The 16,502-nt window shown below is 41.6% G+C and overlaps 1 protein-coding gene across 2 annotated transcripts in view; it reads left to right on the top strand.

Moving 5' to 3' along the window:
* The window catches only part of LOC114647942 (tyrosine-protein kinase receptor UFO), a 241,509-nt gene that overhangs the window by 206,958 nt on the left and 18,049 nt on the right, over positions 1-16,502 (top strand). Inside the window, exons 13-15 of one of the 2 annotated variants that reach the window (XM_028796666.2) lie at positions 6,487-6,582; positions 11,522-11,599; positions 14,137-14,226. In XM_028796666.2, the coding sequence (XP_028652499.1) occupies positions 6,487-6,582; positions 11,522-11,599; positions 14,137-14,226 (264 nt within the window). Of the gene's footprint in view, positions 1-6,486; positions 6,583-11,521; positions 11,600-14,133; positions 14,227-16,502 lie in introns of both variants that reach the window. The other variant, XM_028796656.2, reaches the window with a different exon arrangement.

Raw genomic sequence — 16,502 nt, 5'->3', positions numbered from 1 at the left:
GCTCTTCTGCCACACCCTGAAGTGCTGCAGGAAGTAGAACAACGAGCATGCATATTATTGGACTTCAACAACCAGGAGCAGTGGGGATCCCCCTCACTGTCTGGAGTGGGTGCCCATTCTATTACAAAAGTCGCTCACCTCTAAGTACATAACGAGGACTTTACAGAGCGTGCACCCCTTAACCTTTAATATATGAAGTACAAATATCATTACTAGATTTCGACTTCTGACTTTGCCCCTTAACTTTTATAAACAGCACCCTTAATGGACTAAACGGCTCAGGCTGTAATCACTATTCTGAATTTTTTGGTGAGGGTGCTCTATGTTGTACCCTGCAAAATGCCGCCCAAAACAGCTACCCTTGTTGCCCATGCCTAAATCCGCCACAGTTTTTATATGAGACCCTATATGTTACTATACTATATACAAAAGCATGCTTATTTTAATAAACAAAAAGCACACAGATTGCAATGAGTTTAATTATTATTGGAAATTATAAAAAAGATAGGTGTATGCTTAAAACTTTATATGAATCAAGACAAAGCAGTTAGGCACACCAAAAAACAGGAATAAGAATCAACAGTCATGCCTTCCTCAACTGTGTCACACAGACGGTATCTCACTAATCTCAAACTTATAGCGCAATGCTGTAGCCACGCCACATCCGGAGGTCTGGGCCTGCTTCACAAACAACGACTGGGCTTAAAGAGGGTCATTTTGATTGGCTGCTCGCTGTCTGAACCCAGCTGTATTCTGCGTGCCAAGGTGAGTAATGAATTGGACGCCCAAATGAAAACAGGCCTCACCCTGTTGGGTTACGTTGAAGCGTAACATAAAAAAGAAAAGGCCCCTATCTGACATCTGTGCTCAGATGTTGACAAGCCTCCAAATAAATTTGTCCGGTCCTGTCTGGACTATCAGGCCGCCTCGTCTTGATTTTCTTTGTTGCTGCTCAGCTCGGGATGCTGTCACAAACCGCCCTCCCTCTTCACTAAAGTAGTCAGTCTGCATTTTAATGAGAACCAATTAAGCGGAGACACAGAAAGCGGACACCACTGTGATAAAACTCACCAAAAAAATAGCCTTTTTAATTTTAATGAGGGAGGGAAGTAAAAGGCCTTCATTGAATTTGTGTGGAATCTAGTTTTTTTTAAATGTCTTTTAGCAGATCTTTATCATTGTTTAATTTTCTTGTTTTAACTGAATTTAAATATTTAGCTTAACAACAGCTGACTGTCAATCATATTCAAGGAAAAAAAACATCTGTGGAGCTTACACTGCATGTCTGCATGGGACATATATGCAGTTCACTGATGTGATGCCCCTAATTGGCATTCATGCCCAAATGTTCAGATGAAGTATTGATGATAATGTGAGCTAACATCCTCAAGCCTGTTATATCCAGTTCAAGGTGACCAGCAGTCATTCCAGCACTGGACATGGCACCAGTAAATTGCATGACACAGGATTCAAAGATCATTCTGACACCCAATATTCAAATAAAATTTGTTATCATATACTTTAGAAAGTGGCATTGCAACAAACTGGCATCTCTCTAGAGTTGGGTGACACTCTGCCCCCCAGCCCAATACATCTGCATTGTTATTTGAGAAGAGGTATGGGATGGTGTAGCTGTTAGTACTGGCACTTCTTAACTTCAGCATACTGGGATTGACTCAGTTTGTTCACTGTATGTATGAAGTTTACACGTCTTCTTCGTGTCCAGGTGACTCTTCTCTGGGTACTCCACATTTCCTTTGTAGACTGGCATTACCAATTTCCCTCTTAACTTCAGTTCAAGTGTCAGTTCTGTCCCCAAAGGGCCTCTATGGAATGCAGTTTCTGGGTCTCATCTGATAAAACTGATCAATCACAGGAGAAATGACATCCATGGAGGTCCTTGTGATACACCATTTAAACACTTGGTCAGTGAAGAAACCAACATAACTCAACATTTGGCAATCTTGATAGACAAAACTTTGTACCAGTTGACATCCAAAAGGTTGGGATTATTTGCATCCAGGAAACCAATGGCAAAACATCCACTCCTTCCTTTACGACCCATTGTAATCCCTAGATCTGTGCTCCCTATGTGCTAAGAGCTCCTGATCAAGCCATAACTGTTCCATAGCTGGACAACTACACCTACTGTATGTACCATAACAAAGGCTGGAGTGATCCCTTTTATTCCAAAGGGTAACCTGAGGCTAGGCTAGAAGCGTGGAAGACAGTCTGTATTGGAATTAGACAAGGGTGGCACGTGTCCATACTTTGCTAAAATAAAGCAAGGTGCACAAGCAATAGCGACAAATTTTTTAAACAAGGCCACTGTTTGTGAAACCTCAGAGAAAACAGGAGGACTTGACTCAACTAGAAGGTGTCAATAAAGAAAAGAAGTAGAAGAGCTTCTTAACAAACAAAGAAGAAAAATCCATTCACATGTGCCAGAGAAAGGTGACCCTGAAGGATTGGAATAAAGCAACGGCCAACATAAGAAGTCAACAAGAATCAAACCATAAATGACACCTACTTTAAATCCGAGAACTATTGATTTGAATTTAGTGTTTAGGATAAAGCCAGCTATTGCATTATGATATTGGTATCTCTTTGAAGGGCAAACTTTTTGAAGGGCAAACCTGTAGCTGTCATAAATTTTTATTTTGATATACTTTGTTAATCTTCAAGGGGAAATTGCATCTTGCATGATCAGCAACTTTAGACATGCAGATCACACTAATCTAATGGCTGAAAGCGAGGCATTTGATGAAAGTGGAAGAAGAGCTGGCTTGCCGCTCAGCTTCAACAAAACCAAGATTATGTCAACCAGGCCTGTCAATTTTTTGCTAATAGATAAAGAGGAAAGAGAATTAGTAATATATTATTTTTCCTTTGCTCCAAGATTTCTATAGATAAAGAGTTCAGGCATGAACTTAAATGATGCTTGCTTCTGGGAAGGACAGCTATGACCAGACAAGACACTAAAGAGCAGAGACATCACATTGTCAGCAATGGCCGTATGGTATGGTGTTTTCAGTAGATATGTATGGCTGTGAGAGTTGGAGCATCACTAACACTCAAAGCAAAAGAATTTTGGTGCTGGAGGAAACTTCTAAAGTTGTTTTGGGCAGCAAGAAGATCCACCAAATTCATCCTTGAAGAAATATAGCCTGAGTGCTCATGGGAAGGTGTGATTGTCAAAGAAAAGTTCAGATAGTTTGGCCACAGAATGAGAAGACATATTCCTTCATGCTGGAGAACATTGAAAACAAAAGGAGAAGAGGATGAGTAAGATGGGTAGATGGCATCAATAAGGAAGGAAGGAACTCAGAGAAGCAGTTTTAGATAGAAAGGCCTGGTGTGCTGAAGTCCATCAGGTCACAGAGAATTGGATCTGACTAAATGGTTACCACACCAGCCTCACGGCACAGACTGGGATTTCAATCTCAGCTGGCATGGATAGATGTTAATGTGTGATTGGCATCTTACCCTGTCTTGCTTCTTATTACATACTGTTCCCAGTTCTGCCAGGGCAGACTGAGAATTTATGGGACTGCTGGATAAGACAGGTTCAGATAACAGATGAATCTATGGGTTTAACAATCTTGCATTTTTCTTTTCAAACATATATTTATTATTTATTATTGTTATTAACAGTTGTATTTAAGTTATCACATCTTTCGCCAGTATCATTATTAATTAGTTCAGCACAGTTGGCTATTAACTATTCAAGTAAACATTGTATCATTTGTTTTATTCGTAATGACAGTGTACACCTGGCATAGTATCAACAGTTGGCACTGCTGCCTCTTACTTCTAGGGGGAGCAGAATCGATCCCCAACCTAGTCAGTGTCTTTGTGGGGTTTACTTGCTCTCCACATGTCCATTTCCGGTTTCATGCCAGCTTACAGAGATGCGGCATTAGGGTAATTGCTGACTCTAAAAGGGCCCTTGTGGGTGAGCATGTTATGTTATGTTATTATGCATTTTCTCCAGTATTCGATCACAGTGAGTGTAAAAACAGGTGTCAAGAATTGGCAGTCTGATCGGGCATCAAGCGAATGATTAGAGGACCTGTTTGGCATTCAACACAGGGTTGGTTCCTGCCTTGGTTCTCAATTCTTGCTACATTTGTTTTTTATGCTCCCTGTGATCGAGTGAAGGACAAGCTATACCCAGAAAATTAGCAGATAAATGTGAATGGCGACAAGGAAGGACTGGCGTCCCAACTGGGTAGAAGAGTGCTGCCTTACCCAGCCAGAAGTCCATAATGGATGGCTAATGTAATGGAAGAAGCAATCCGGCCAGGATGGCTAATGATTCCTATACCAGTTGGGGCAGTTGGTGGTGTAGTGGATCGACTAGGACAATTCATCCCCCAACATGAGATGCAGTGCTACTTCTCCAGTCAGTTCCCACTTTGGATACCCGTAGGGTATCAAGGGAACTCTAGTCTTGAAAGGCAACCTTATCATGGTGCCTGGGTGCAGCTAGAGGGTGTTGCCAAAAGAAGCTCTCGCTACTTTGGGGAGCTTCTTCCTGACCCAAAAGTGCTTCCCATTGGATATGCCCTTGTACCGGGTCTTGTATAAAAGGAGACACCTCACATCCATTTGGGGAGTCAAACTTGGGAGACAGAGGACAAAGTTCACCTAGAGGAGTGGAAAGAGAAGAAGGAAAAGGAATTGTGCTTGTGTCTGTGCCTTAGAATAACCTGTGTGAAGGTATTTGCTAAAATAAATTATTATTTGATCCTGGGACTTGTGGTGGTGCCATTATGTTTGGGGTTTGGGGGATCAGTTGCGCCCCCCACAGGGCACAGTATATAATAACATAATATATCATGCTCAAACCAGCTTAATCCAATTTGGGTTACGGGTTGGCTAAATCCTGACAGCACTGAGCACAAGGCTAGAAACAGATGGGGGTGCCAGCCTAAGTCTTACTCCTTTTATCAAATCTGAGGCCTTCTTTCACCTTCTTGCACACACACACACACACACACACACACACACATGCACGCACGCACACTTCACTGCAACGGATTCCCCAGAGCAAAACAGCTGTTTCGAGTTTCCACTGCTGAATGTGTCAAGAATTTCAAACTGCAAAACATTTTGTTTTCTTCAGCTTCACAAATACCTGACGCACACATACACATTCCAACATGGGGTCAGTTATGATTGGTCAATTAATGTATGTCTTTAAGGTGCTGCAGAAAAACCGCACCGCACAGGTCGAGTGTGAAGATTGAAGTTCACATAAATAGTCACCTATCTGACAGTCAAATTTCAGGACCAATAAGAAGTGAGAAAGCATCTCAAAAACCTATGCCACCATGCTGGCATTGTGCGAAACATCCATCAAACCATTTTCTGAACCTCATTTTTCCATCACAGATTTTCCATTAACTAGAACTAGCAGGAACTAATGAGTTAGCCACCATCCATTACTAGGCACACACACACTTGCACCCCACTTTAGCAAATCTACTATATAGTAAAATACTAAGGTCTGTGTGCGTGTCAAGTCTCTCAGAGTAACCTGATTGGTCAGTTTGACTTTGGTGTGATTTGTCAGTTTAGTGACAGTTTAGTCAGTTTATTTGTCAGAGGAAGTGCAAGCGTGAGACACACAAGGAGGAGTGAAGGCGCACGCTGAGAGAGTCACCTTCTAAGATGCTCGAAAGAAGGGAGTGTGGGTCAAGGGAGGTTCAGACACACATGGATATTGAGGAAAGGCACAGCAGATACATGTAGTGTAAGAGATATTGAATATTTTAAAATTCTTCAATTATCTGTCTTCAACTGGTACTGTGGCTAGTTTATATAATTTAGCATACTAGGGGGCTTTGCTCGCCAGTCATGTCTCGTCCCAAGCTAAAAAGTCTCGTCTCGTCCCAGGATTTTTTTTATTACAATAGAGAGACAAGTAGAGAAAATCCAACACTGACACAGGAAGATGATGAAAGCTCTGTACCCAAAGTAACTAAGCAGATCCTTGATGCAGTGAAATAATAACATTAATTGCTGCATTGATCCATTTTTCAATTAATGGTGGTAGTACCATTGTCACAGGGTTGTACAAGGGCAGATCCTATCCAACTAAAATCCAACAGAAGCTAAACCAGAGCAGAACAGCAGATGCTCAAACACAAACCCACACTTGACATACTGTACATCTGTTTGGAATAAAGGATGGAAATGAAATTCTCAGAGATACCTCACTTGGGGAGAAGATGCCAGCTAATCACAGACAGTTGCTGGAATGAGACTCAAACCTCCTTAGAGCTACGTGTAGCAGCCACAGTTTAGGGGAAGCAGTGACCAATATCTGAACTCTTGTCCCTGACCCTGGTGTGTCATCAGCTTTTGCATTTCTGCAATTTTCGTGTTCTGTGACCCTTCAGGAACTTCTGCTAAGCTTTGCTGTAACCCTAGAACAAGCGGTGACTCATGAACTTTTTTTTTTCCTGTCACTTCTTACAGTAAACAGCTTAGGAATCAGCGATGACCTGAAGGAGAAGCTACAAGATGTAATGGTGGATCGGCACAAACTAGCATTGGGCAAGACTCTTGGTGAAGGTAATTAAAGGACTTCACTGTAGTTAACCTTTGCCTCACATTTTTCTTCTTCTTTTCACTTACCAGTAGTGAGTAACTGGACAAACTTTAGGAGTTCTGTCCAATGAGTTCTCATCTGGAGTTTCAGTTAAGACGAGCAAGCTTATATAGGAAGTAGAAATGTTAGATTTGAATATACAATGGGAGATCTGATCATGAAGGTACACCTAATGAAGAGGACCTGGGACTGGGTGTACCATTAGGATTTGCAGAGATTAGGGTCTTTGTCCCATCTGGTATTTTGTTGCATGTTATTACTCTAATTATCCAGACAAAAGAGATCAAATAGCAGATTTTGGTCCACCTTGAAGTTTTGCAATCGTCTATGGAATCTATAAAATTGAAGAGTGGGGGATCCCTTAGCCTTTCACGCTGTGATCAGATGCTGAATCAAGCAGGATAGACCAAAGTATGAGGATCCCAATGATATTAATTTTGTACATTCCCAAAAAAGATCGGGTGATGATTGCTATAGATTGGGGGTAAAACCACTGATGCCCCCCACTCCTAACATCACTGCCTGGGAGTCTTGGTGGACTCATCACTATCTGCTTTAAGACTGTGGACAATCAGGATTTAATCATATATAATATAATAACAAAATGTTACAGTAATAATTATGTTTTAATTGTATTTTATATTTTATTATTATAGTTTGACATGTTTAGAACATTGGGGAAGTTAATTTACAAGAAATAAATCTACTACTGATGAGCAAAACAATTTGCACAAAACTAAATTGGTGCCAAAACGTTTGACTTTAATCACCCTTTGAAGTTCATTCCATTAGCACATATGTTTATATTTTATACAAAACCTTGTACTCCCTGCTCAAAAACACTAGAAAAAGTATTCTGGTGCAGAGCATGGAACAGGGGTGCAGTTAGGAAGCACTTCTAAAACCCCTAAGAAAAGCCATTAAGTCTCAATCAAGGATTCTAGCTTGGATCATCTTATGGAGCAGAGGAACGTGAGTGCAGATGGTGTTACCTCAGACCCCAGTTAAAGAGTGCGAGGTGGAACTGGCGACGTGAATGTGCAGGCAGGCAGTGCATGAGGCAGATGAGAGCGTGTGAAGCTTCATAGAAGGATCTGTGGAAGATTGTGGTGACATCAATTGCAAAATTGCTTGCAAAACTAATTTTAGGGACAATTTGGCAAAACTGTATGCTGTCAAATTACAGCCAGGGCAGTAACTGGGATCCAAAATCTTACTTTTTTCTGTTTTTTTCTGTTTTGTTAATTTTTTTTATGTCAATATTGTTGTTAATCTAGCTTCTTATCTTCAAAGTATCTTCTGCTGTATTTCTTCTGTTTTGTGTGTGTTTTCCCAAGAGGTAGGACCACCTGCTCTTCAATTTAGGGGGCTGCCCTCAGCCCTATACAGGCTGCAGTTCCTTGCAGTTCATTGAATGTGTTTGTGTTGTGGTGAGTTTTCCAGTGTTTGTTGCTTTTTGATTATTTGTGATTTACTGGATTTTTGATTTTGTGACAGTGGTGAGGTCTACGGTAGGAGTGGCGGATGCATTTAGCGTGGAGGTGGGGTTACATCAGGAATCAGCTCTGAACCTTTTCTTATTTGCAATGGTGATGGATAGGTTGACAGACGAGATTAGACAGGAGTCCCCGTTGACTATGATGTTTGCTGATGACATTGTGATCTGTAGCGATAGTAGGGAGCAGGTTGAGGAGACCCTGGAGAGATGGAGATATGCTCTAGATAGGAGAGGAATGAAGGTAAGTAGGAACAAGACAGAATACATGTGCGTAAATGAGAGGGAGGTCAGTGGAATGGTGAGGATGCAAGGAGTAGAGTTGGCAAAGATGGATGAGTTTAAATACTTGGGATCAACAGTATAGAGTAATGGGGATTGTGGAAGAGAGGTGAAAAAGAGAGTGCAGGCAGGGTGGAATGGGTGGAGAAGAGTGACAGGAGTGATTTGTGACAGACGGGTATCAGCAAGAGTGAAAGGGAAGGTCTACAGGACGGTAATGAGACCAGCTATGTTATATGGGCTGGAGACGGTGGCACTGACCAGAATGCAGGACACAGAGCTGGAGGTGGCAGAGTTAAAGATGCTAAGATTTGCACTGGGTGTGATGAGGATGGACAGGATTAGAAATGAGGACATTAGAGGGTCAGCTCAAGTTGGACAGTTGGGAGACAAAGTCAGAGAGGTGAGATTGCATTGGTTTGGACATGTGCAGAGGAGAGATACTGGGTATATTGGGAGAAGGATGCTAAGGATAGAGCTGCCAGGGAAGAGGAAAAGAGGAAGGCCTAAGAGAAGGTTTATGGATGTGGTGAGAGAGGAGATGCAGGTGATGGGTGTAACAGAACACGATGCAGAGGACAGAAAGATATGGAAGAGGATGATCCTCTGTGGCAAACCCTAACAGGAGCAGCCGAGAGAAGAAGAAGACTGGATTTTTGACTTAATCCTTAGTTTTTGACTTTTTATTTTGGATTTGTGATTTGGACTTGTTTGCTTTGGATTGCCATTGCCTTTTCTGTCATTCCTGGCTATGCCTTTTGTACTTTTCAGAGCTTATGTTATGGCTCACAGCATCTTTGCAAGCAACTGATTTCTTTTTCTATTTCGCCCTTTTCATTACTATCCAGGGTTATTTCCCCCTCTAGTGGGCATTTTGAGTATTTTCAGCACTTTGTGTGCCTGGTTTACTCTTTAATTCAAAACATATGCAAATTAAAATTCATCTGTTTCAATCTTCACTAAGTACTAGTATTAATGTTGATGTTACCACACTAGTGAGGCCTCACCTGTGTCTTGTGTTCAGGTTTGGTCTCCGAGGTACAAAAAAAGAAACTGCAGCGCAGGAGAACGTCCAGAGAAGAGCGATTAGGCTAATCATGAAACTGAAGGCATGAGATATGAGGAAAGAGTTTTTAGTTTTAGCAAATAGACATTAATTGGTGACTTGATTGAAGTGTTTAAAATTATTAAAGGAATTTTTACAGTAAACCCCAGTTACTTTCATATAAACTCTGCAACAAGAATGCAGAGACGTAAATTTTGCACAAATAATAGAATGTTTTTTTTTAACACAAATAACCACAGATTCAACAGAATAAGTGACCAAGTAGTGTGGTGGAGAGCTGTACTTTACACACCTTCCAATCTTGACTTGATGTTATTTTGGAGAATCTCAGCTGGATGGACGAGCTTGTTGGGCTGAATGGCCTGTTCTGGTCACACCTGTTCTAATATCCTAATATTGTAAAGTCTGATGAGCTTTTCTGCATTTCATCTAAAATGTGCCATTGTGTGGTATTGTGGTGTAGTATTTAGCACTTCTGCATCATGAATGCAGCCTTCTGGGTTCAAATCCTATGTCCACTTCTTGTCTATGTGGACTTTGTATGTGCCACCTTTTAGGCTAGCTGCTGATTCCAAATTGTGCCAATGGGATTTGAGTCAGAGTGAGTCCTGTGATGGGCAGTTGCCACATTTAAATGATGTCCGTGCCTCTTATCCAGTGCTGCCATGATAGGCTCCAAACTCCCTCTCCACATCCCTGAACTGGAACCCAAAACTGGCCTGTGTTTCCCAGGGAAGCTGAGGCACAATTAGCAATCGATTAAATCTTCCATTTCCAGCACAGACCACAAGTGCTGTGTGAAGTCCACATAATGGGTTAGGAAAATATTAACTCTAGTCAGTATTCTGCATTCTAACCTCAAGCACTCCACTGTGAGAGTTGGCTCCCTCTAGTGGCCATTCTTATCCATAATGGAGGTTTCCCATTATTATCCATCCATCCATCATCCAACCCGCTATATCCTAACTACAGGGTCACGGGGGTTTGCTGGAGCCAATCCCAGCCAACACAGGGTGTTAGGCAGGAAACAAACCCTTGGCAGGGTGCCAGCCCACCGCAGGGCGCACACACACACACACACACCCACACACCAAGCACACACTAGGGACAATTTAGAAACACCAGTCCACCTAACCTGCATGTCTTTGGACTGTGGGAGGAAACCGGAGTACCCGGAGGAAACCCACACAGACACGGGGAGAACATGCAAACTCCACGCAGGGTTAAGCAAACCCGGGTCTCCTAACTGCTAGGCAGCAGCGATACCCACTGCGCCGCCGTGCCGCCCTCCCATTATTATCCATCCATCCATTTTCCAACCCGCTGAATCCGAACACAGGGTCATGGGGATCTGCCGGAGCCAATCCCAGCCAACACAGGGCACAAGGCAGGAACCAATCCCGGGCAGGGTGCCAACCCACCGCAGGACACACACAAACACCAAGCACACACCAAGCACACACTAGGGCCAATTTAGAATCGCCAATCCACCTAACCTGCATGTCTTTGGACTGTGGGAGGAAACCGGAGCGCCCGGAGGAAACCCACGCAAACACGGGGAGAACATGCAAACTCCACGCAGGGAGGACCCGGGAAGCGAACCCAGGTCCCCAGATCTCCCAACTGCGAGGCAGCAGCGCTACCCACTGCGCCACCGTGCCACCCGCCCATTATTATAATAATACTAATTCTTTATATTTATATAGCACTTTTCTCAATCCTCAAAACACTTATTGATTGGCAGGATGAGTACTTTCTGTCTTTCATGGAGTTTAAAATTCTGAGAAGGAAAATTAGTTCTCTGTTTTAAAAAAATTGTATCAAAACCTTCCTTAGAAAAGAACATTGCACATTTATTCAAGTTCACAAGAATCTGATTTTGAATCGTGAAATGATTTTGTTTGTCATAATTAATGTCATGTCTGCACAGTAAATGCCACAAAGATTACTTTCTTATCATACACACCAGTAAATGAAAAGAGATGTTGAGCATTATTGTAAAAATGAATGAAAATCACATTTATTTCTATTAAAAGAATTACTTGTATTTCATTTTCAGGGGAATTTGGATCTGTCATGGCTGGACAACTTACGCAGGAAGACTACATCCTGAAAGTGGCAGTGAAAACCATGAAAAGTAAGAGTGTTTGGTTGAATCTGTGTCTTTATAATCCTCAGATAAGGGCTGCTCTGTGAATCAATCTTTATTAATTTCATGTATTGCCTTTAAGTAACATAAGCATATTCTGTGTCCCTCTCTAATGATAAAGAGGGACCTTCTTCCCACTGGTCGGAAATCCAAGCTCAGCTTCACTGCTGCAATGAGTGGTGAAACTGGCACCCCTACAGGCCCATGCCTTCTCACACTGGCATGTCCAACAGTACCTTCTCTGCCAGTCTATTCCCATTTTTCCACTGAACATCTGATTATAAATTATCCTCCAGACTGTGCCAAGCTGGTCGTGTCCTTGTTTCTCACCAAGTGGATATTGCTCTATAAATAACACACAATAACTCACCTCATAAAAGCAGACAAATTTCTTACAATACAGAACAACTTATGAAACTTTGAAAGAGCAGAAATGTGTACACTTTAATGGAAATGTAAGCAGGGTGGCCCCCTTGTGGTCACCACACAATAGTGCCAGCTCAGTCTCCAGTAATAACGTACTCTGTGGACTTGAGCATGCTGCTTCACCTGACAGGTCTCCATTTCTAGAAACATGTAGGCCACTACCCAGGAAGGGAGAACACCATAGAAAGGCACTATATCAAATCAAATGTATGTTTAATGGCAGAGCTGTTTCCTTCAGATTAACACTCCGTTGCAAGCCAGAAGGCAGCTGCTGGTTCAATGGGGGACTCTGACTTGAAGAGCACATTGGGTTGGTATTCACTATAGAAACACCGGACATGATGTGGAAGTGATGTGGAGCTTGAGATGAGATGGGGTCATTTGAAAATACAAAGATATGACGGATCTTTGTGTAATGTTTTTATTTATAAATGTTTTCATTTTTAGTTTGGATTTCATCATAGAATGATGCTATAAAAGTTTTTAACAATATTGATCTGTATCAAACGTCTGTAACTGGGCTGGATTATAATCAGATTAGATAGACAGACAGCTCAGTTTTGTCAGACAGTAGCCATTTTTTTTTCCCTGAAATTTATTTGTTGCCGTTAGGCTGCAGATTTTGGTTCCCAAAAGTGTTGAGCAACAGTTTCCAGATCTTATCTATTTCCAGAATTATATGTGTTGTCAGTTTCAGTAGTGGTAGGGATCCTGTTAAAGTCTGAATAATTGTTGTGTACATTATTAGTCAGTCATCGTCCAACCCGCTATATCCTAACACAGGGTCATGGGGTTCTGCTGTTGCCAATCCCAGGCAACACAGGGAGCAAGGCAGGAACCAATCCCGGGCAGGGCGCTAGCCCACCTAATGGCACACACACACACCAAGCACACACTAGGGACAATTTAGGATCACCAAAGCATCTAACATGCATGTCTTTGGACTGTGGGAGGAATCCGGAGCACCTGGAGGAAACTCACGCAGACACGGGGAGAACATGCAAACTCCACGCAGGGAGGACCCGGGAAGTGAACCCGGGTCTTCTAACTATGAGGCAGCAGCGCTACCACTGCGCCACCGTGCCGCCCATGTACATTATTAATCATAATTATTTTTATTAATGAAAATGTTTTAAGTGTGCATTCTGATTTACAACAATTACTTTTATATATTTTTTGTATGTAAGTGTAAAGTATGACACGTCGACTTGATTCGACAATGGAAGGTCTGAATATCAAAAGAACATCTTATGAGAAGGATTTAGGAGTCATGGTGGCCTCGACACTATCAACACCCAGACACAGTTCAGGAGCCATTAAGAAAGCTAACAGAATGTCAGGTTATATAGTGCCATGATGTGATGAGTACAAGTCCAAGGAGGTTCTGCTCAACATTTATAACACACCGGTGAGTCCCCATCTGGAGTACTGGGTGCAGTTGGGGTCTCCAGGCTACAAAAAGGACATAGCAGCGTTAGAAAAGGTCCAGAGAAGAGCGACTAGGCTGATTCCAGGGCTACAGGGGATAAATTATGAGGAATGATTCAAATAGCTGAGCCTTTACAGTGTGAGCAAAAGAAGATTAAGAGGAGACCTGACTGAAGTGTTTAAAATTAAATAAGGAATTAGTTCAGTTGATCAAGACTGTGATTTTAAACTTAGTTCACAAGGACATGAGGACACCGTTGGAAACTTGTTAAGGGTAAACTTTACACAAACTTTAGGAAGTTTTTCTTTATACAGAGAACCACAGACACTTGGAATAAGTGACCAGGCAGTGTGGTCAACAGTAAGACTTTAGGGACTTTCAAAACTCGACTTGAGGTTTTTGTGGAAGAAATAAGTGGATAGGACTGGCGAGCTTTGTTGGGCTGAATGGCCTATTCTTGTCTAGAGTGTTCTAATGTTGTGTCTTGGATTACTTTCTTGAATCTATATAACAGTGTCTGTTGTTTTTGAACTTTCCTGCTGCAAACAAATATCCCTCTGGATTATATAAAAGTCTACCTAACCTAATATAAAATAAGCTTTTTAAATTTGTTGTGAACCTCACAAGACAGTCTCTGTCTGTCTTCTGCTCCTTCTTCTCTACACAGTAGCTATCTGCACACGAAGCGAGATGGAAGACTTCTTACGGGAGGCTGCCTGCATGAAGGAGTTTGACCACCCAAATGTTATGAGGCTCCTAGGTGAGACAGCAATGTGTTTTGGTGGAGTAAATGTGAAACGTTTATTGTAATGTATAATGCTACATTCATGATCACTGTTGTTTAATTATTTTTATATGTATATGCTTGATAGATACACATGAAAAGGCAATGATAGATAGATAGATAGATAGATAGATAGATAGATAGATAGATAGATAGATAGATAGATAGATAGATAGATAGATAGATAGATAGATAGATAGATAGATAGATAGATAGATAGATAGATAGATAGATAGATAGGACTTTTATTGGTCCTCATGGGATAATTGGCTTTTAACAGAAGCTCAGTAATAAACAATATTGTTTAATTATGTAATTAAACCCCACTCAAATACACACCAGAACAATTAAGAAAACTAAATAGAAAGGAAAGTGTAAGAGCCAATCTTAGGAAGTTAAAGCTTTAAGTTAAACTCATATTAGTGTTTGCTTAGTCATAGCCATAGACCAGGCATGTGCAACCTACGGCCCGCGGGCAAAATCCGGCCCGCGTACTGATTTTATACGGCCCGCGACGACTTTTCCAAATATCATTGAATCTGGCCCATTAACCCTCTTGGTGATGCCTGTTTGTTCTTGTGGTATTGTTGGATTATTTTTGATAGTATGATGCGGCCAGTGCTTTCTGAAGTACAGTCGACCCTTGATATACGACCGGCTTGACATGCGAACAACTTGATTTACGGCCAAAATTTTTATTTTGATTTACGACCAACATCTTGCGTTACGACCTGAATGCGGTCACGTGTATCCGCTTGCGCGATTGTAAACAAACAGAAACATTCCTATTAATGCGGCACTCATTCAATAAAATGTCAGGTTTGTAAACTCTCTTGGGACCTCCCCCAACTAGAAGACATGCCAAAGTCCAAACTCCGTATGGAAGACTGTTTATCTGTTGCTGGGGCAACAGCTGGCTTAAAGCTGTGCTGAGTCTCTCAGCCAAAGCAAACAGAAAAGATATCGATGGGTGATATGCATGTGATATCCCTGCCCGGCAATGGACAAGCAAGCTTCCACAGTCCCGGCAATCGCGCTTCAGGACGCAATTCAGCATGTCGTTCCCATTGAGTGTGGGGGGGTCTCAGAAGAGTTCAGAAACAGTTCCTTGTATCATCGCAAGGAAATGCTGAGAAAAATTCTCGTCAGAATAACTTGTAGGCAGGAGGAGATTAAAATTAACGCAAAAGAAGCTATTGAAATGATTGCAAATGCCTGAGCGCAAGTTAAAGAAAGCCTTTAAAAAGCCTTCAGTTTCATTATCATCCTCCTCCCTTCCTGCAGCCCAAAGATGTCAAATTAAATGGTGAGTACAGTATGAAATTGTTGTTTCTGGTAGGCTAGGCACTTTTTATTACTTTTTGGTTAGTACATTAGAAAAATTATTGGTGTTTTGGTAAATTATGCACATTATACAACCCTTTTTTTATTATGAAAAGGTTAAGTAAGTGTTTCAGTGGGAGGTTCGGACCGCATTATGGGTATTTCCATTATTTCTTATGGGAAAATAGTCTTGACTTACAACCAACTGGAGTTACAACCAGCCCTCGCGAACGAATTGAGTTCGTAAGTCAAGGGTCCACTGTACTTTATATTGTGCTTCCCCCTCTTTTACGGCACGTCCGGAACTGTCGCACGTTTAAAGTGTGCAAGAGCTCGTAGTCACGTAGTCGTTGACTCTGCTGCATCTCTCTGCTCTGCTGTCGTGTGTAGCATAGCGCAGTCTTTTCATGGTTTTTGCTAGTGCTGTACCTATCTGCATGTTGTTTCGAGTTTCACGCTATATCGGCCTACATTTCAATACTTACAAATACTTGTGAATTTTTGATCAAACCCTAATTAAGATGGCTTCAACAAAGAAGAGAAAAGTGGACGCTGAGAGTCGTACATTTCAAGAGAAATGGACTGACGATTATTTTTTTATAATGCAGAAAGAAAAACCTCTTTGTTTGATATGCTTGGAAAGTATTTCAGTTTTAAAGGAATACAATTTAAAAAGACACTACAATACAAAACACGCTAATTACAACAGTTACAAAGGTAAACTAAGAACAGATAAGATACAAAATTTGAAAAAATGTGTATCGGCACAACAGATGTTATTCCGCAAACATACTGATGTAGCTGACAATATTGTTCGTGCAAGTTTTATTGTTAGCGAAAAAATTGCGAAGCACTCAAAACCATATTCTGAAGGCGAGTTTGTCAAGGAATGCCTTACTGCAGTCACGAATGTTCTGTGTCCAGAGAAA

The sequence above is a fragment of the Erpetoichthys calabaricus genome, chromosome 1 (assembly GCF_900747795.2).
Source record: "Erpetoichthys calabaricus chromosome 1, fErpCal1.3, whole genome shotgun sequence".
Lineage (NCBI taxonomy): Eukaryota > Metazoa > Chordata > Cladistia > Polypteriformes > Polypteridae > Erpetoichthys > Erpetoichthys calabaricus.
The sequence above is the reverse complement of the archived record's forward strand: the minus strand, read 5'-3'. Positions and strand labels throughout refer to the sequence as shown.